Genomic DNA, 21,080 nt, shown 5'->3' on the forward strand with positions numbered 1-21,080 from the left:
GCTGCTGTCGCGCTGCACGGTGTAGCGATGCTAACAAAGTACCCGTACGTTAAGAGCGATGTGATTTAGCATATTTTTAGTCTCAATACTTCATTAAAGAGCGATCAAAGCGCGGCGCTGCTCCGTGTCAAGCTGTTTGCACAGCAGCGCAGCACTCACAGCGAGGGGCGTTAAGTGGCGGAATTTTCGGCTTTAAAAATAAAAATAAAAAAAGATGCCAGAAGTGAAATGTTTAAGTTCAGTCTGTAAAGTTCTGTAACTCTACAGCTGCTCTTCCTGATGAACTCTATCCTCTGGTCAGAGACTAACGGCCTCATAGTGTATCATCAATGCTATGATGCCTCCATGTAGTTTCATTCATATCTGGCTGTATTAATACTAATATTACTGCTATTTGTTAAGTGTTGAAAAAGTTGGTAAAAAGTGAACCATACAGATATTTTATTTATTACTATTATAGATAAATATACCAGTATCGTATTTATGGTATACTGTTTTTATGGTATTGTATCATGATATTTATGGCAGGTATGGTATAGAAGATCGTGACAACCAGGTAGAGGCAGAACAGACTCGAGGAACAGACTCATGGCTCAGCAGAGCACAAGACTTGAAGACTTGTTCACGCCAAAAACAACAAAAAGGAAGTTGGTTCATGAATGACCATATTATACACAATATTACTCTTATTATAGTATTATAGGGCCCGATCACTGACTTGGTGTCAGAATGGAGGACCTATAGATTATCATACAACGTCCAATATCGATGTTCGTGGAAGTCACCACCAGCACCCCGCCTATCCTCCTCACCTTTTTCACCCCTGACCCGTTTTCATGCCTGTTCTACACTCGGATCTAGAGCTGAATGTAGAAACGATGCTTCTAGAACCGACCCTAGATCCCCCATCTTCTTACTTGAATCCTTGAGTACACGTCGCTCACCACCTTTTGCTCTGCTCTGCTTTTGTACATCTCCGGATGGTCTGTCCAGGAGGTGGAAGCCATCGAGAAGGAGGTCAGACTGATGGAGAACAACGTGGCTGAGATCAAGAACTTGTTGTCTTCTCCAGAGACTTTCCCCTCCCCCAAAGAGGAGCAGCTCAAGGTGAGAGGTTGTTGTGACTGAAACGGATGTTTTTATGACTTAAACTGAGAAGGTGTCTGAGGTTATTTTTAAATAACATGTTGTTGTTCCTTCCTGTGTGAACAGCTTGTGGAGCAGAAGATCCAGACCATGAGGACGACCATCGCCGAGATCCAGAAGTGCAAACAAGACCTTTGTCTCCCGGAGACGGCTGAGGACACGTTGGTTGTCTTCACGGTCGTGGAACAGCTGCAGAGTCTACTGCTGGATCTGGAGAAGGTCAGTCAGCTAGCCAGCCGGTCAGTCAGTAAACCAGAAGGTGGCCTTCACTGACCCGTCTGCTCTACTCCTTCTATAGAAGGTCCCTGCTCTGTTCATCCAGCAGCCGCCGACTCCGACGCAAACCAAAGCTCCGTCCGCTCAGCAGAAGACCTCCGGACCCCTAAAGGTCACTTCAGAAGAAACGACCTCCGGACCCCTAAAGGTCACTTCAGAGGAGACAACCTCCGGACCTTTGAAGGTCATTTCAGAGAAGGCGACCTCGGCACCCCTGAAGGTCACCTCAGAGGAGGCCGAGGTGAGTCTGTTCCTCTTTCCGTCTCAAAGTTGTAAATGTTGTCGTTGTTTTGAGGAACTAGTTTGATTCAAAGTGTTTAAGATAGCAGTGGGAACTATCTTTTCTGTCACTGATGTCGTTATAGCGCCGTTAGCATTGGTTAGCTGTGGACATTCTGGCTCAGCCGTCAATCATAGATTTTCTCTGAACTATATAAACAAGCTCCTGTTTAAAGTCCAACTGGGTGAATCGTGCCCTCTGTGCTGTCTCTCAGAAGAAAGACGTGGACCAGGGGCACATCCGTGTTAAGAAGGACGTGCAGAAGGAATCCGGGGCGTCGTGGCAGACGGTGGAGCAGTCCTCACCTGAGCAGAGACATGACGGCACTCAGGTGAGGGAGCCATGCTTCTGCTTCTATGCTATACATCCATATCACTTACTGCCATCAAGCATCCTGATAAGATGAGATATGAAGTGTTGAGATGTGACAGAGTGAGAGTGGTTGGTGCTAACATGCTGCTCATTGTGAACTCTGCATGCTCGCCTTCTAACCCTATTAAGGGTGCTCTGATTGCTAAGACCATTTACTAAAACTTCTACATTTCTATTTTTTTTGCTGGGACACGTCCCAATATACTGTGTGTGTGTATGTATATATATATATATATATATATATATATATATACTAGGATTGTTTTTGGAAGGATTGGATCAGTTTAATCAACAGTCTATAACATAACAAGTTACAGAATTATTGTAGCGCCCCCTATTGTACAAATCGCACACGATTGTGTGTGCATGTTGCAATGTGCACATATACTGCAAGTTTGGAGTTATTAGTCATGAGTGTTGAAGTTATGAGCATTGTAAAACAAGACACGCCCCTAAGAGCTTCATTGGCCCATATAATCTTAACACAATGCGAAATCAAAAAAGCCTTTCATACATCTAGGTGATATAGCTTCAATCATGATGTACAGAACGTTTGGTACGAGACGGACCAGTGTGTACGAGAACTGGCCAATTGTGTGTTTTTCACAAAATTCTAAATGGCGGAAAATCTAAGTAGGCGGAGCTTAGGGGTCTGAGAGGCTTTCATGTATTGGTGGAGGAGATGGACATGTGTGAACATATTTAAGTCATTCGGACATTCTGGGTAAGGGGCGTCGCCGGTAAAACTGAGTGGGCGCTAGAGAGCAATCTTTTTTTTACCAGAATTTGACATTTATATATATATCTTGTTTATTAACATACAAACATTCAAGCATAAGCTCTTTTCGGAGGTGCTTAAGTTGACCACCTTCCCTGTGACTCTGCACATGAGCGTGTTTCCGTGTCAGCAGAGGGAGCGTCGGGTCGGGCTCCAGGCTACCGGGTCCACGGGGGTCACGGGGGCCACAGGGACCACAGGGTCTATGGAATCTACCGCGTCCACGTGGGCCACAGGGACCATGGAGTCCACAGAGCAAACAGGGAGTCAGGAGCAGAGAGAGGAAGGAGGTGGCAGAGGTGCTTTGTGGTGGCTCTGGGATGCTTTCCTGGCCGCTTCGCCAGAGGTAATCAAGATTAAGAAAAAATATTGTAAAATTATTTTTCTGTCCTCCCTCCCTCACTCCCTCCTTCACTCACTCCCTCCCTATTAATGAGGAAAACATTATTTTAAATTGCTAATACACCTGAGACCACACGACTAACCCCAGGCTTGAACCACAATAATCCAGATCCAATGAAATCATTTCTCGTCGCTCTCAATATTCCTAACTCTCTACTACCTCATCCAATCAGCTGCGTGTGTGTTTGTGTGTGGTTTCATTTGTATGGACTTTAAACGTGTGTCGTTGCTGGTTAGGTTCCTCTGGTACCTGAAGAGGCTCCAGGGGCCACTGGACGAGGCCCCGAGAGACAGGTAACCTCCCACCTGTCACACACACACTGCAGTTTATATCACCTGGGTTTAACACACACAGATTAACAGATAACACTTTGAAATCTGAACCATAAATCAATCATTTGTTGTTGTTGTTGTTAATCATAAATGTTATACTTTTACTTTGGTATAGTCATTTACAGTGTTTTTTTCTCCTTTATAAAAAAATTAATAAAAGATATTATTTTTATATTAGATTTTCCCATTGATGTACTTTTTAGACTGATAGCTTTAATATGTTTATGGGATGTTGGCGGTCACACAAAAATATGATATTGCTTTTAGGATATTTTGATCTGATGCCTAAAAGTGAAACATACATTGTACACGTATATAAGTTATGCCGACGCCCGTATTGTTGGTAGATTCCATCAATGAGCATTGATAACGACCAATAACTGAATAACAAGACGTAATCCTTGTGTGGGTCCTGACCTCCTGAAGACTAACTGATCCTCGTGTTTAACCGTCTGACCTTCTAACCGCTCGTCTTCCTTCAGGATGTTCAGGGTCCCGAAGCAAGTACCTCGTCGGCGTCCTCGACCCCCCCGGGGACAGTCCCCGCTCAGTCCCCGTCCCGGAGCTTGGTAAACACATCCTCCAACACTCAAGTCTCCAAGTCCGACTCTGGGCCTGGGAAATGTGTAGTCTCCTAGATCTAGAGCTTCTCTCTTCTTCTTGTTCTGAGCATTGGACTTTCAGCCTCTTCTAGAGCCGTGTGCAGAACCTCTAGGAGCAAGCGTAGAACCAGAGACCTTCTGTTGTATTTGTTTCTCCACTGCCAATCCAATAAGTCTAAAAGCAACCCAAGAGCCGTCCACCTGTTCTAGAACCTACTCTAGGACCCCCATGTGTTCAGACCCGCCATTCCTTCTAGAACCTAGTCTAGAACACCAATGTTTACAACCTATCTTTGATCTCTCACCTTCGTCTCTTACCTTTAAGTGGAGATTTGCCATCGAACACTCAAGAACTCCCTTTTCTTTTACAATAAACCAAAGCAAGAGTCGTTATTCTAGAGATGGATCCAAGCCTTTAAGTACCATGTCTCCTAGTCTAGAACTCAGTTGTCTTATTGGCACTACAACCTGTTGTAGACCTCCCAAGGTTCTCTTCTATATCTAACCATAGAACTCCCAAAGTCTTCCCCGATCCATCCACGACTTGAAGACTATTATTTAGGATTTTCCAGAACTCGAACTCCTACAGTACCTCTTGAAGTCTTGAAGCCCTTCTTCTACTCTCAGATCTAGAGCTCAATGTAAGACCTGATGCTTCTAGAACCAATCCTAGATGCCCCATCTTCTACTAGCGTCTAGAATCCTTGTAGAACAAGTCCTTCACTGTTTCTTTCTTCAACCAAACTCTCATCTCATTCTAGAACCGAACCTAGAACCCCTTTGTTTCCCTAGAGCGCCTGAAATATTCCAGACCTTCAGGGTTCTTAATGTGTCGATCCTCAGTGCATTTACATGGCGGAGAGCGGTTCTCCAGACAGGACTCAGGGGTTAGATCTCATGACGGGGCTTCAGTCTCTTGTGGTTCAGGGTGGCTCGACTATGACGAGCGGTTGTCTGATGCTAGTTAGCATGTCGCAATGTGGATGGGTTTTGGTCTCTAATCAGCTTTTGCATGGACCTTAATTCTGATGGGTTCAAATGTTTGTTTTTTAATATATATAAGAGGCAGAAACATATTCTGTGATGAATGGTGATTTTAAAACTAGTTATATACCTCTTTGATTGTCGACCTATCTGAGCTCATTGATCAGCAAATGCAGAGCATTATTTGTTTAAAATAAAATGTGCTTGCTTTTATACGCATCTGCCATTTCTTAATTTCCATAAACTGAACACAGTAAATAAATAACTTGTTGTTTTCAGAGTTTATTGATTTTTAAATTGCTGCGTCCCTGCCTGGCAGACGGAGGGCAGGGAGACGATTTACTCTGATTCTACTCTCCATAAAGTTTGTTTTCCTGAGACTGTTGGCCATGAAAATGCACAAAATGGTTTGACATGATTATTGATTAACACGCGGCTGCTGGCAGGTGAAACCACGCACCTCCACATTGTTCCACTCAAATAATAATAAACAATGTCTAACAACGTTGTCTTGCTCTTGTGCAGATAGTTTAAAGCTTTATTGATAGCCTGAGAACAATGAGGAAGCAGCGTTTCACCTGGAAGCAGCGCAGACGTCTGACGTGGCATGTGTGAACTCTGTAGCACCAACACAATAAACCCACACAGTGATCCACCCGTCTCCTTCTCTTGTGTCACACAGTGGGGATGCACACACACACACATACACACACACACCTAGGGAGGGAAGCTTTAACAGCTGTAGGACCAGGACGATGGGAGGTGGACATGCCGACACCTGGAGGAGTCTCATCCTGTGTACACGCAACATCTCCTCGCGCAACATCTCCTAGCGCAACATCTTCTAGCGCAACATCACGTGAACACGCAACATCTCCTAGCGCGACATCTCGTGCACATACGACATCTCGTGCACACGCACATCTCCTAGCGCAACATCTCGTGGACATGCAACACCAGCAGAGCGAGCAGAGGCCTCCTCCTCCGCCGCATCAGGACGACACCGAGGTCCGGCGTCCTCCACCTAACCCCCTAACAACATGAGTCACATAAATAACTCACTGGTGGACTGAGATTAAAACAAAAATAATAACCACCTGGTTTTTATGTTTGACCAATAATACAATCAACACCGGTGAATGCGGTATTTCTTTCACTTGCATTTACCTTTTAATGTGTTTTTAACGCATTTTGCATTACATGTGTGAACTGATACTCACACACAGAGCAGGAATACAGGGCTCTCAAGTCTCACGCATTGAGCGTGAGACTCACGCATTTCGGTCTTATCTCACGCACTCCCGCCACACATCGAATTCCTCACGCTGAAAAAACCTCTCGGCTATTTAATGCTTGAATGCAGGGGTGCTCAATACGCCGATCGATTGTTCCGCTGCAGAGCTCCGACGCCGGTCTGCGCGCATTGGGATGGAGCAAAAAAATAGTCACTAGCACCCCCCCCCCCCCCCCCCGTCAACAACTCTTTTCGGCTCGATGCCGGCGCGCGCAGCGGTCAGCTGTATCGGGTGCTGATGGAAATCTCACGCTTGCCTGTCAAAACTTGAGAGCCCTGGGAATATCAAATAATATCGTTAAATTAATGATTCGGAGGCTAAAAATTACTAATTTGTATTTATTTTGTAAGTATTGTAGTCCTATGAGGAACAGGTGAAACAAATCTGTGAGGTTGTGTCCGGTCATTTATTGGTCGCGATCGTTGTTGGTTGTTGTAATACCTTCTGTGGCCACTAGAGGCTAACGTGCACCACCACTCCATGTTCTTCAAAGCGTTTTCTCTCCCAGGTGAGTTCCCGTGCAGCTCTCTCTGTTCTCATTAGACTTCTATCAGTGACATCAACGCTTTGTGAACGTTGTTGACTCTTGGTGTTCACACAGAATCCACCGGTTAAACCTTTTGAACCTTTTGAACTTTCATCGTGGGCAAAATGCTCATAAAACTCTTTTGAGATGGATGCAAGAAAAGGAGAGTGGAACTGTGAGATGATTGACAGCTGTGCACAGGAGGAAGCAGGGCGATGTGTTTGTACTGTGAGCTCCACCCTCAGGCCTCTCTCGCTCCCCCCCCCCCCCTCCCCCTCCTTTGTCGCTGGAGCCCTGCCCTCCAGGAAGTGGTTCCTGCCCCAGGTGGGTGGAGCAGAGAGGGAGGGAAAGAGGCTGGATGAGAGGTGTTTTAATAATATTGGATCAATATTAGAGCTTCAGGAGCCAGTGCAGCTCTCTGCCCCCCCCCCCCCCCCCTGGTGACCCTGGAGCAGAGAGGTTCACGGTGTGTTGTGTTTGTGTCCCAGGACCCGGAGGAGCCCCAGCAGCTTGGGTCCCGCCCGCAACAAGGTGTCCTCCATGTGTGCCTGCAGAGGGTCGGCCAGCTGGAGCTGTGGCTGCGTGACGCCCGGAGCAGCCCAGTAGCCATGCAGGACAACGTGGAGCAGCAGCTCCTCACCTGCCAGGTAAAGCCCCACCCATCACGGGAACAGGGTCACTGCTTGGGTCACTGCTCGGGTCACTGCTCGAGTCTGAAGATCCACAGGGAGTTCAAACTGGGTTGAACTAAGAGGTTTATTTATTTATTTATTTATATTTTTTTTATGTATTCATTTATTATATTTTATATATTTATTTGTATATATATTTTTAATGTATTTATTAACTAATATATTTATTTACATTTATATATTTTTTATTAATACATTTATGTTGTATATATCAATGTCTATATACATATTTATTTTTTTATTAGTATATATATTTATATACATATATTTATTTATATATTTGTACTTATTTATTTATTCAAAGTCTCATAAACATGAAGTGAGAAGTGAGTCTTTAATATATAGTATAAATATCTAATCCTCTACAAAACGTCGGCTGCTATTTGCATTCTGGGAGCAGAGTTTTAGTTTTGTGGCGACGTGGAGACCAAACTGGCAACGTGACAAAATAAACAACTCCTCATGAGCTTTGTTTCGGTTTCCTAGAATCCAAAACAAGAAGCACTTTGTTTTTAAAGTAACACCATACTGATTAATTCAGAGATTTTGGTCTATTTTTCTACCTAAAACACGTCGGCTTTGAGAAAAAACATCCAAAATACACATTTAGGGGTTTATTTTACTACCTTGTCTGTGTGCGCCTGTAGATTTCTCTTAAATTCACCAAAAGTTCATAAGATAAATTAAAGATAAATATGATAATGCCTCATTTATTTAAACATAACATTTCAGAAAACTTACTCAACACAAAAAAATAAAACTGAGGACGTTTAATAAATATAGAATATATATCCTCAACCAATAAAAGAAAACGTAATTCTTTAGTTTATCTGAGAAATTAAAATAAAATGTTGTTTTTACTGTGAAGAAAAACATAATTGATAAAAATATTTTTTTGTAAATTCAGTTCCAGTTTGAAAAGTTACTTTCTATGAAAAACGGTTCAAACTCAAAACTTTCAAACAATTCCCTAATGTAGTATTACAACAGTGTAAACTAGAATGGGCACTCGGTAGAGCGCATACCTTCGCATATCACAAGATTGGGCATTGAATTATGAACATGTTGGCATTAGTTGCATGCCAATTGGATAGAAATTGACCGTGCTATGGTAAAAAGAAGATTTTGACCTATCCACGACCTTGACCTTTGACCCGATTGATCCCAAAATCTAATCAAATGGTCCCCGGATAATAACCAATCATCCCGCCAAATTGCATGCGATTCAAGAGGATGTTGACCTTTTCATGACTTTGACCTTGACCTTTGACCCGATCGATCCCAAAATCTAATCAAATGGTCCCCGGATAATAACCAATCAGCCCACCAAATTTCATGCGATTCGGTTTCAAACTTTTTTTGTTATGCGAATAACACGCATACAAATAAATAAATACACGCCGATCAAAACAATAACCTTCCGCATTTTCAATGTGAAGGTAATGACTCTATTCTATTAAATATATATATAATATTTATTATATATATTATATATATATATAATATGTATTATAATATATATATACTATATATAAATATATATAAATTATATATATATATAATATATTAATAAGTGACTTTTTCTGCAAGACCTTATTTTGTAAGTGCCTTTTTTACATTTCCGGTGCTTTTATTTTGAAGCCCTACTTGCGAGACCGAAAGTAGTATGAGCGTTCGTAACTTGACTTAGCATTTAATGCCCTGAAGGAGAGTTCATGAGGTTTTCATGAGGTATTCCTCTGCAGTACAAGTCACTTTATCAAAGTACTTTGTATTTTATTGTACTTTCACCATGTTTGGTGAAGTTATAAAACCTGTAATAGTGGTTAAATGTATTATTGTAATACAATGCTAATGTTAGCTGAAATGGCTAATGGTAAGTTATGCTAAAGATAGATTTCAGTCTTTATATTATAAGTGCCTTTTGAGAAGGAGAACATGTTATTAATGTCCACATAGATGGCTGAATGTCATCTAACTAATGTTAGTTATGTCTTATTTGGGGCTCCACGGTGGTGTAGTGGCTAGCACTGTCGCCTCACAGCAAGAGGGCCGTGGGTTCAATTCCCGGTTGCGGCGGTCCTTCTGTGTGGAGTTTGCATGTTCTCCCCGTGGCAGCGTGGGTTCCCTCCGGGTTCTCCGGCTTCCTTCCACAGTCCAAAGACATGCAGTCAGGTTAATTGATGTCTAAATTGCCCATAGGTGTGAATGTGAGAGTGAGTGGTTGTCTGTCTCTATCTGTGCCCTGAGATGGACTGGCGCCTGTCCAGGGTGTCCCCTGCCTTCGCCCTATGTCAGCTGGGATCGGCTCCAGCGGTATTGATGATGGACGGATGGATGTCTTATTTGTTCTTATTTGTGGTTTGCTACAATTATTTTAATGGAACTTGGACATTATTTGTATTTCCCCCTGTTTTTAAGACATAAACACAGGAGAGAAACAAGTTAAACTAGAACGGGCACTTGGTAGAGCGCATACCTTCGCATATCACAAGATTGGGCATTGAATTATGAACATGTTGGCATTAGTTGCATGCCAATTGGATAAAAATTGACCGTGCTATGGTAAAAAGAAGATTTTGACCGTTTCATGACCTTGACCTTTGACCCGATCAATCCCAAAATCTAATCAAATGGTCCCCGGATAATAACCAATCATCCCACCAAATTTCATGCGATTCGGTTTACAACTTTTTTTGTTACGCGAATAACACGCATACAAATAAATAAATAAATAAATACACGGCGATCAAAACATAACCTTCCGCAATTTCAATGCGACATACAGAGTAGAGAGTAGTAATGGTGTGTGTGTGTGTGTGTGTGTGTGTGTGTGTGTGTGTGTGTGTGTGTGTGTGTGTGTGTGTGTGTGTGTGTGTGTGTGTGTGTGTGTGTGTGTGTGTGTGTGTGTGTGTGTGTGTGTGTGTGTGTGTGTGTGTGTGTAGGAGATGTTCCTGGAGATCGAGCACAGCGTCTCCGGCCTGTCTCCAGCTGACCGGCTGCAGGACGAGGCGGTGGAGCTGCTCTCCTCCAAACTGGAGCTCCTGAAGACCAATCTGGTTTCCTTCCAGCGGCTGCTGCAGGACAGACAACGGGAGGAGAGGAGGGAGCCTCAGGGACCTCGAGAGCTTCAGGAGCCTCCTCCTCAAGCCCCGGCTCCTCCTCCTCAGGCCCCGGCTCCTCCTCCTCAGGCCCTGGCTCCTCCTCCTCGCCGGGTGCAGCGCAGCAGCAGCGTGCAGGAGGTGTTCTCCTCCCCGAAAAACAAGCTGCTCAGACAGAGCAGCCTGCAGCAGCAGAAGGTACCAGGCTCTCCATACATATATATATATATATATATACATTAAACTATGAAGTGGTGTAATGTAACCAAATATATTTACTTTATGTACTTTTCTTTTTTTACTTTTTAGTAAATATTTTTCTTTTTTACTTCCCTACATTTATTAGACAGCTTTAGTTATTTTACAAATTAAGATTATTATTATTATACAAAACATGAAAAGCTTATAAAATACTCATGAATATGGAGATATTTTAATAACTTAGTTGTGTGATGATTCACAGCTTTAAAACCAATATTGTGTTTCAGGAGTTTGAGCAGCAGCTGAGTGAACAGAGAGGACTGACTCAGGCCATCGCCCGGCAGGGGGGCCGGGGCCAGAGCCAGGGACCACAAGGCCAGGAACCAGAGGCCCACAGCACGCTGCAGCAACGGTATCACACCGTACATTTACATTATTAATAATAATAATCATATATATATATATGTATATATCGGAACATTTAAATATTTCCCCAACAGAATAATAAATTATTTAATAATACATTATTTAATTCTACATTATTTAAGCACGTGCTTTTATTGAGACCTAAACAATACCATTTTTTAAATAATATGTAAAAATCTACAAGAAATGAGTAAGTATGACTAGAATAAAAGCTGCAAAAGAATTAACAAAATATCACAAATAAAATAATCATCCTCAAACTTTCTTTTTAAGATAGTTTTTCTTCGTCCACTCGATGCTTCTCTATTTAGGATCAATTTTCCGTCTGTGAAGAAGAAGTAGTAGTAGTAGAGAGACGATAATAGACCTCAGACAGATGCTTCTCCCCCCCTCCCTCTTGAGGAGGAGGAGGAGGAGGAGGAGGTGTTAATGTTCGGCCTCTTCTCTCCCGGCAGGTCACCTCCTGCTGAGGCCGATGAGGAGGATGCCGCTCACAGGAAGTGGGACGTCCTTCACAGCCGGCTGCTGTCTCTGGAGGAGCTCTGGCTGCTTCCTCCCTCTGAGGTAAAGAGGAGGGGGGAGGGGGAGGGAGGGGGGGTGCTGAAGTTCTTGATTATCACTTTTTTTCAAAAAATACAAAAGAATAACGAATCCGTGCTCTCGCTGGCGGTTGGTTATCACCTCCTGTGAGCGAGGAGGCACTTTGTTGTGTCTTCGGTGTGATGGGGAGTCCTGCAGTGCATGATGGGAGTCGCATGTGTCTTCTCCTCTTCCCAAGGTGGCAGACTCATCTACAAGGCGCCGCCACGGAGCAGCGGGACACCTGATTGGCTCAGAGGCCGCGAAAGAGCTCCAGGCCCACGGCGGCCGTCTGAGAGAGCTGGGACTCACGGCGGATCAGGTGTGTGTGTGGGGGGGGGGGGGCTTGTTGTCATGACGATGTGTATGGTGGTTGGACGTGGGATAAAATAGGAGCCGCCGACATTTAGAATCCTTAATCCTCCAATATCTCATATGGAAGTCTATGCTTCATGTCTTAATGCTGCATTCTCTCTCCTGACCACCAGGGGGCGACTCCTCTGGTTGTATAGAAGTCTAGTTAGTTACCTCTCTTTATACATTATGATGCTGAAAGCTGAAACCACAAAGAAGGTTATGGAAGAAGAGGAATTGAACTTTATCTGTGGTACCAGACACATATTCATATGAACTCTTATATTTTAATGTGAATCTCAACCGAGGCGTTGAGGTCAGTCTTAGATTTAGATCACAGACGGACCACTGAACCTTCCACCGCCCAGACATTAGGCGTAATATATATTTCCCCCGTGAAGTCACGAAACAAAAGGAAGAGAAACCCAAAAGTCTGTGAAATGAAATATTGGAGAAAAATCTACGTGGATTTTTTATAACGAGTTTCAAACCACATTTATTTACTTAGACAAGAAAGAAAAGATGGAAATCTCTCAAATCTCTCACCCACACACTGTGACATCACACTGAGGAAAAGAAAGAGCAGGAAACAACAAACAGGACAGTATGATGAAGCCTCGTCATCCTCCTCTTCATCCTCCTCTTCCTCTTGATTCATAACGACACAAAATGCATAGTGACAAGTCAGAATAATATCCCGATGTTTCCCATCGCAATAAACACTTGCGTGGTACGCATTCATCTTCTATCCCTTGCCGTGCTCCTAGTTTGACCTTTGCCCTCTATCTCCGTCCCCAGACCTCCTTTGTGGGCGGCACCCATCGGACGCTGGACGAGGGTCTCTTCCTGGTCCTGACCTCCATCACCAGCCGGCTGCAGCCACCTGCTGGCACGCCACAAGAGGGCGACGCAGAGCAGAGGCAGCTGGAGGTGGGTGCACACATGCATGTTCCCTCTGGGGCGACTCCTCTGGTTGTATAGAAGTCTATGCTTCATGTGTTAAAGTTACATTATCTCTCCTGACCACCAGGGGGCGACTCCTCTGGTTGTATAGAAGTCTATGCTTCATGTGTTAGTTACATTATCTCTCCTGACCACCAGGGGGCGACTCCTCTGGTTGTATAGAAATCTGCTTCATGTGTTAAAGATGCATTCCTGGACTTCCTCCGTTTCAGAGTGTGTCTGCAGAACTCGTCGCACTCGGCAGCGATCTGGCCTCTCAGGGGTCAAAGGTCAGCGGCCTCCTGGACTCCGGGGCTCGGCGCTGCGTGGACGCTCTCGGTCGATTGCTTCCCGTGGTTCGCTCCTCGCTGAGCAGCAGAGAGAAGCAGCTCGCCGACCAGCAGGGGGAGCTGACGAGGAACCGGGTCAGATGCCGTTTATTATTCAGAGATCGAACATTAACAACAATATGTCTGCGTAATGGTTTTATAAAAAAAAGTCTCCATGGTGACATATTAACGAGGTAATAACCTGATAATGACAGTTTATAAGGCCCCGACATTAACAAAGGTCAAAGGTCAGGCGTAATGTAACACGCAACAATGTACATTTATAAATAAGATACAATTAAGTTTGTTTTTTATCAGTGCAATAAACATTAATATTACGAACCTCAGGGGTCAAAGGTCATATTGCTAAAAGAGGAACGGAGGACGGAACTTCATGCAAGAAAGAGAGATTTAAGTGTGTGTGTGCGTGTGTGTGTCTCTGTGTGTCTGTGTGTGTGTGTGTGTGTCTCTCTATATGTGTGTGTGTGCGTGTGTGTGTCTCTCTATATGTGTGTGTGTGTGTCTCTGTGTGTGTGTGTGTGCAGGCTGTGGTTGAGCTGCAGGAGGCTCTCCAGCAGCAGGTGAGCTCCCTGCTGCTGGAGGCTCACCTGTCTCCCTCTCTGGCCCAGCAGGCTTCGCGGCTGCAGGTACGCTCCCATCTGGAAGAGACCATTACGTAACCTGGTGGAGGGGGGGGGGTTCAGTTCCACGTCTAAACCTGCGCTTCCCTCCTCTGCCTGCAGGGGGAGCTGGACGGTTCTCTTGGTGGCGTTCTCTCGCGCCGCGAGGAGCTCTCGGTCGGCGTGGAGCTGCAGCGCCACTACGAGCGTCTGGTCCGCGGCCTGGAGGGGCTGCTGGCTCTGGGCGCCGCACGCCTGGCCCGGCGGCCCGATGCCGAGCTGCACGGCCGAGCCCAGCTGCAGCAGCGGCTCGCCGCTCACATGGTACCGTCGAGAAGACGCCGTCGCTTTCACTCGCACAACAATGACAACACTATCTTAACATGACGCAACCTTCTTGTGTGTCCAGAAGTTCTTCCGGTTCCTGGGCCACCACCTTCACATCCTGCAGCAGCTGACCCGGAGGGTCCCGGACAGCGCCCTCCAGAGGTGGGAGGGCGTAGTGACGGGCCTGCAGAGCGAGGTGGTCCGACTGCAGCGGCTCGCACTGGAGGAAGGGACCAGGATGCAGGAAACCATCGAGGTAGGATGGAGGATCCTCAGACCCCAGGTCCAAGAGGTCGTGACCTTTCCAGATATTTTGTAGATGTGTTTAGGAGAATCAGAAGATTAAAAGCCTCTCCGTCTCAGACCTGGTCCCAGTGGGAGGAGGACAGCGCCTGGTCCGACTCCTCGCTGACAGCCATCGAGACTTCATTTCCCAAGATGCACCAGGGGGGCGACCCTGAGGAGCTCTCCGTCTACCGGGTAGTGTTTCTTTCTTTATTATTCATGCACATGGTCTTCCAGACGCTTCGGGCATTTCTCAATGTTCCATTCTGCTGGTTTTAGGCTCCGCCCCCTCGACTCTGATTGGCTCAATGAAAGACGAGCAAATGTTTTCTGTCGGTGGAACACGATGTTCCTCGACTCCCTGAGAGTTATTAAAAGACCTCCGAGTAGAATTCATGTTGGTTTGTGTTCTCTGAGGCTTCATCTGTGTGTGTGTGTATGTGTATACATATATGTGTGTTTGTATATATATATATATATGTGTGGTGTGTGTATGCATTTATCTGTGTGTATAAATATATATATGTGTGTGTGTGTGTGTGTGTGTGTGTGTGTGTGTGTGTGTGTGTGTGTGTGTGTGTGTGTGTGTGTTCAGGAGCTGCGTGGCGCTCTGGAGGGCCACAAGGCTCGGTTCAGTCGGATGCTGGAGGCGGGGCTCTGGCTGAAGGGGGCGGGCCTCAGGGCGGTGGGCGTGGCCACCAGCCAGCTGGAGGCCCGGTGGAGACATCTGCACAGGAAGCTGGAGCACTGCTGCAGCAACAGAGACAGGAACAGGAAGCTGAGCGGCAGGTGAGAGAAGAGACGACCACACAACTCCAAATGAGCTGATTATTTATTTGGATTTTACCTTTATTATTTTCATTGAAATGTTGCAATTAAATTAATTCCTGGTTAAATATTTATCCATAATTAATATACAATTTCATTAATTTAATTTAATTATAAATAAGTCAATACAATAATTGTTATTACATCTTAATTGTAATAATATAATCTAATAGAAACATTTGATATGGATGTTAAAGTCTTATATATATATATATATTATTCAAATGATAATATATTTTATAAAACATAAATTAAACATATTTTTATGTGACACTTAATTGAGGTAGATTGCTTAATTTAAATGGGCTACTTTCTACCAATCAACACCATAATACATGAGTTAAATACAATTATTATTAATAATATCATACAAAATAAATGTATATCGATGTGTGTATGTATATGTATAAATACATATTTTAAAAATAATAAAAATCTGCTGTTGTCGTCCAATAATCAGGTTTTCTCGTGACGCTGCTCTACTGGCTGACTGGATGGGCGGAGCCAGAGAGATGATTGACACATGCAGTCGGCTCTCAGCTGAGGAGGAGGCGGATGTTGACCAGAGGCGAGACCACTTCCTCCAGTCTGTGGTGAGCAGGAGACTCTTTAAAGAACTCTCTTAATCCTCCACGTGCTCCTCAACATCACTACATTTAAGATTCAAGATTCAAGATTCAAGATGTTTTATTTGTCACATACACACACAGGGTGTGCAGTGAAATGAAGGTGGCAATGCTCAGCAGGAATGTGCAAGGGCAACAAGTACACACTATTTACAAATAAAAAACAACACAATATTTACAGTAAGTGTGTGTGTGTGTGTGTGTGTGTGTGTGTGTGTGTGTGTGCCTAAGAGGGGCAGTTGTGTGGGTCTATGTGGGGGTCCTGGTGAGGTCGGAGTTCACAATCCTGATGGCCTGAGGAAAGAAACTCCGTCTCAGTCTCTCTGTTCTTGCAGCGTGACTACGGGCGCCTGCCTGACCGCAGCAGCTGAAACAGTCTGTTGTTGGGGTGGTGAGGATCCTTCATGATCCTGCCGGCTCTGGTTCTGCACCTCCTGGTGTACAAGTCCTGCAGGGTGGGAGTGTAGTTCCAATAGTGCGTTCAGCCGAACGCACTACTCTCTGCAGAGCCTTCCTGTCCTGAGCGGAGCAGTTGCCAAACCAGGCTGTGATGCTTCCTGTCAGGACGCTCTCTACAGCTCAGAGTAGAAGGACTGAAGGATCCTCTGGGAAACTTTAAATTTCCTCAGCTGCCTGAGGTGGTAGGCGCTGCCTTGCCTTTCTCACCAGAGTGTCTGTGTTTGTTGACCATGTCAGATCCTCGGTGATGTGGACTCCCAGGTATTTATACCGCTCACCCTCTCCACAGTAGTCCCGTTAATCCCCAGTGGTGAGTACGTCCTCTGTTGTTATACCCTCCTAAAGTCCACAATCAGCTCCTTAGTTTTGGTGACATTCATGATGAGGCTGTTGTCCTGGCACCAGAGTGACAGATCAGCAACTTCCTCCAGGTAGGCCTTCTCGTCGTTGTCGGAGATCAGGCCCACCACCACTGTGTCATCCATAAACTTGATGATGGTGTGGGAGCTGAACCTGCCCACACAGTATTTTGTGTACAGGAGTACAGTAGGGGCTGAGGACGCAACCCTGGGGGATCCTGTGTTCAGGGTGAGGATTTGGAGTGTGTCTGCCCACCCTGACCACCTGTGGCCTGGCGGTCAGGAAGTCCAGGATCCAAGCACACAGGGGTGTTCAGTCCCAGCTCAATCAGCTTGCCGGCCAGTCTGGAGGGACTATGGTGTTGAAAGCTGAACTATAATCAATGAACAGCAGTCTCACATAGCCCCCTCTGGCTGTCCAGATGAGAGAGTGTGGTGTGCAGTACCTGGGAGACAGCATCATCCGTGGATCTGTTTGGGCGATAAGCAAACTGCAGCGGGTCCATGGAGGAAGGAGGAAGGCGCAGATGTAGTCCTTTATCAGCCTCTCAGCATTTCATGACCACCGAGGTGAGGGCCACGGTCGGTAGTCATTCATACATGCTGGAGAAGCATTCTTGGGCACAGGGACAATAGTGGATCTCTTGAAGCAGGCGGGGACCACGGACTCAGCCAGGAGAGGTTGAATATTGTGGTGAACACTGGAGCTAGCTGGTTAGCACAGGTCTTCAGTACTCGCCCAGATATGCCATCTGGACCTGCAGCTTTCCTGGTGTTCACCCTCAACAGAGCCCTCCTCACACTGTGCTCGGTCACAGAGAGTGTGTGTTCATCCCCAGCGGTAGAACCCACCTCGGCTACGCTAACGGTGTTGTTGTTAGCCGCCGAGCTAGCGCTGTTGTTGCTAGCCCCAAACCGTGCATAAAATGAGTTCAGGTCGTCCGCTAGGGATGCGTCGGCACTCACCATTCGCGGGTCTGCTCTGGTAGTTTGTGATAGTCCGTAGCCCCTGCCATAGGCGCCTGGTGTCGCGCTGCTCCATCTGTGATTCCACTCTGTCTCGGTACCTCCTCTTGGCCTTCTTCACCGCCCTCCTCAGTCCATAGACCGCTGCCTTGTACTCGTCCATGTTGCCGGATACAAGACCGGAGTTATAGGCAGCAAGCAGGCGTTCACAGCTTCACGGATGGATCTATCAACCCACGGCTTTTGGTTAGGAAAGACCCTAACTTTTACCGTGGGGCGATGGTGTCCGCTAGCGTTGCTATGAGGCTCATTGCTACTTCCGCAAACTCGCTGACGTCACTGGAACTGGACTGGATCATGTCCCAGTCGACAACACGCAGAGCGTCCTGTAGCTCAGCCTCTGATTGGTCAGACCACCGCATTACGTCCCTCGTCACTACCGCTTCCCGCGCGATCCTTTGTTTATACTCCGGAAGCAGAAAAATGGCGGCATGGTCTGATTTCCCGAACGGAGGGAGAGAGACAGCCTTGTAGCCTCTCTTGAATGGCGTATAGCAGTGGTCCAACGTTCTTTCCCCTCTGGTAGCACACGTAATGTGCTGGTGAAAGTTCGGCATGACTTTTTTTAGGTTTGCCTATTAAAGTCCCAGCCACCACCACAGCCGCGTCGGGATACTTGTTCTGATGCCGACATAACACATCATGTAGGTCCGATAGTGCTACGTCGGTGTCCGCTTGTGGTGGTATGTAGACGGCTGTGGTGATGACCGAGCTGAACTCCCGGGGAAGGTAGAATGGACGGCATGAGATCGTCAGATGTTCCAGGTTCGGCGAGCAGGAACGAGAAAGAGTCTTAATGTTCTTGGGGTCACACCACATGTTGTTAGTCATGAAGCAAACCCCTCCACCCTTAGATTTACCAGACTCTTCCGTTCTGTCTGCACGGAAAACAGAGAAGGACTCGGTTGGGCATATGACTCGATCCGGCACCAGCGGGGTCAGCCATGTTTCCGTCAGACAAAAGATGTTACAATCCCGCATGTCCCGCTGGAATCTGATCCTTGCCCTGACATCATCCATCTTATTTTCCAGAGACTGGACGTTAGCAAGAAGGATGCTGGGCAGAGGTGGACGGTGGGCTTGAACTCTCAGTCTGTTCCGAATTCCGCTCCGTTTCCTCGATGTTTTCGTCGTCTCCCGTAGTAGCGGCTCCACTGTTGTTGATGTGGTTCGCTCGTACGATCTCCGCCGGCCACGCTGGATCGATGGAAAAAGTGGACAAAAACCCTTGTTTTGCGCAAAAGTTTATGTCCAAAAGTGTGCTGCGGTCGTATGTTGTTAGTGCCGATGTGTTTGTGGCAAAGAAAATATTAAAAATAAACACAAAAACTAAAGGAGCGCACAATCTCCGCGGAGCTGCCGCGACGGCGACTGGACCCAGCCGCGCTCAAACTTTACTCTCTTTTTAAAGTTTGTTGGATTTGTTAAAGTATCATCATCATGATCATAACCTTCATGTCAGGAGGTTTTCTGTATATATATATATAAACCTGGAGCATCTGGTTCTGATGTCAGTAGACCTCTAAACACACAATGTATATTCTTCTCGACAGAATAAAACAATTATTTTATATTATTTTAGACTTTGAGCAAAGAGCTGGAGGCCAAATCTGGACTGAAGGCGTCTGTCATCTGTGCTGGAAGCCAGCTGGTAGAGCTGAGGGAGGAGGACCAGGAGGACCAGGAGGACCAGGAGGACCCGGACCTCCTCTCCGTGGCATCCCGGCTCAGGCGGGTGGAGCTGGTCTGGTCCGGCCTGCTGGCCGACGCCCCCGTGGTCCAGAGCGCTCTGCACGCGGTGAGGAGGCGGCGTTGCTTTAATGTGTCTCCAAACATCTCAACGTGGCCCGTGTTGCTCCTCCGTGTTGCTCCCCCGTGTTGCTCCCCCGTGTTGCTCCTCCGTTTTTCTCCTCCGTGTTGCTCCTCCGTGTTGCTCCTCGTGTTGCTCCTCCGTGTTGCTCCTCCACCCTGCTCCTCTTCTCTCTGTCTGTCTGTGTGTCTGTCTCTCTCTCTCTCTCTGTCTGTCTCTTTGTCTCTCTCTTCCCATCTTCCTCTCCTCCTCTTCCTCGTTTTCCTATCATCTTCCTGCTATTCTCGTTATTTCTCGTTCCTCCCCTCCTGTGTTTCTTTGGTCTCCTCTTCTCTCTCTCTTTTCTCTCTTCTCTCACTCCTCCTTTTTTCAGTAAGAGTAAAGACACAATTTAAATATCTTGTATCTTTAAATGTGAACACTGTAACAACATGTTAAGAATGACCCTGAAGCTCCTGGACTCACAGGTCAACATGTGCTATGTGGAGAAGTGTCTCATTTGTTGCTTCCTCCTCAGCGATGGATGAAGACGTTGAGCCAGCAGGGGGCGCTGCTGGAGCTGCAGGCCTGGCTGGAGGCCGGCGAGTCCAGAGTCGGCCTTACCTCCTCCTCCTCCTCCTCCAGCGCTGACCTGCGTGAGCTGCAGAGACGCTGCGAGGTAGAGACGAGCGTGCCGGACCTCCTCAAGGTCTTTACGTGCAGTCTGGATCTCCTCATGTGACCTCCTTCTCCTCAGGAGTGTCGGATAGAGATGTCGGCCCACCGGGCCACGCTGGACTACGTGAGCCGGCCGTTGGAGGCGTGCAGCGCCGGGGACGGCCAGTGGGGGCGCTGTGAACAGAACCGGTTTGCAGAGGAGCAGGGTCTGCTCGGCCTCCGGTGGCTCGACCTGCAGGAGACACTCAACGCTCGGGTCAGAGAATCAGCAGCTCAAAAAAGATTATACATATATACGCATATATATTTATTTATATAAATATATAAATCTTTAGAAATATATATATTTATATAAATAAATAAAAACATACATATAAGTATATGTATATATTTATACATTAAATGTATATATTTTAAATATATATAATTCAATACATATGAATATATAAATAATTCAATAGATAA

General features: G+C 46.0%; 1 protein-coding gene across 4 annotated transcripts in view; it reads left to right on the forward strand.

The window, feature by feature from the left end:
- LOC130201446 (nesprin-2-like) overlaps nt 1-21,080 on the forward strand; it is an 83,907-nt gene that overhangs the window by 36,716 nt on the left and 26,111 nt on the right. For 2 of the 4 annotated variants that reach the window (XM_056426467.1, XM_056426470.1), the window contains exons 33-55: nt 994-1,107; nt 1,213-1,365; nt 1,445-1,663; nt 1,917-2,033; nt 2,986-3,198; nt 3,492-3,548; nt 4,070-4,156; nt 7,483-7,641; nt 10,632-10,985; nt 11,276-11,400; nt 11,870-11,978; nt 12,193-12,315; nt 13,146-13,277; nt 13,523-13,714; nt 14,164-14,265; nt 14,362-14,562; nt 14,648-14,821; nt 14,929-15,045; nt 15,446-15,639; nt 16,139-16,271; nt 19,731-19,946; nt 20,476-20,616; nt 20,695-20,871. In XM_056426467.1, the coding sequence (XP_056282442.1) occupies nt 994-1,107; nt 1,213-1,365; nt 1,445-1,663; nt 1,917-2,033; nt 2,986-3,198; nt 3,492-3,548; nt 4,070-4,156; nt 7,483-7,641; nt 10,632-10,985; nt 11,276-11,400; nt 11,870-11,978; nt 12,193-12,315; nt 13,146-13,277; nt 13,523-13,714; nt 14,164-14,265; nt 14,362-14,562; nt 14,648-14,821; nt 14,929-15,045; nt 15,446-15,639; nt 16,139-16,271; nt 19,731-19,946; nt 20,476-20,616; nt 20,695-20,871 (3,609 nt within the window). The remainder of the gene's footprint in view (nt 1-993; nt 1,108-1,212; nt 1,366-1,444; nt 1,664-1,916; nt 2,034-2,985; nt 3,199-3,491; nt 3,549-4,069; nt 4,157-7,482; nt 7,642-10,631; nt 10,986-11,275; nt 11,401-11,869; nt 11,979-12,192; nt 12,316-13,145; nt 13,278-13,522; nt 13,715-14,163; nt 14,266-14,361; nt 14,563-14,647; nt 14,822-14,928; nt 15,046-15,445; nt 15,640-16,138; nt 16,272-19,730; nt 19,947-20,475; nt 20,617-20,694; nt 20,872-21,080) is intronic. The other 2 variants (XM_056426468.1, XM_056426469.1) reach the window with 2 other exon arrangements.

This window comes from Pseudoliparis swirei, chromosome 11 (genome assembly GCF_029220125.1).
Source record: "Pseudoliparis swirei isolate HS2019 ecotype Mariana Trench chromosome 11, NWPU_hadal_v1, whole genome shotgun sequence".
Classification (NCBI taxonomy): domain Eukaryota; kingdom Metazoa; phylum Chordata; class Actinopteri; order Perciformes; family Liparidae; genus Pseudoliparis; species Pseudoliparis swirei.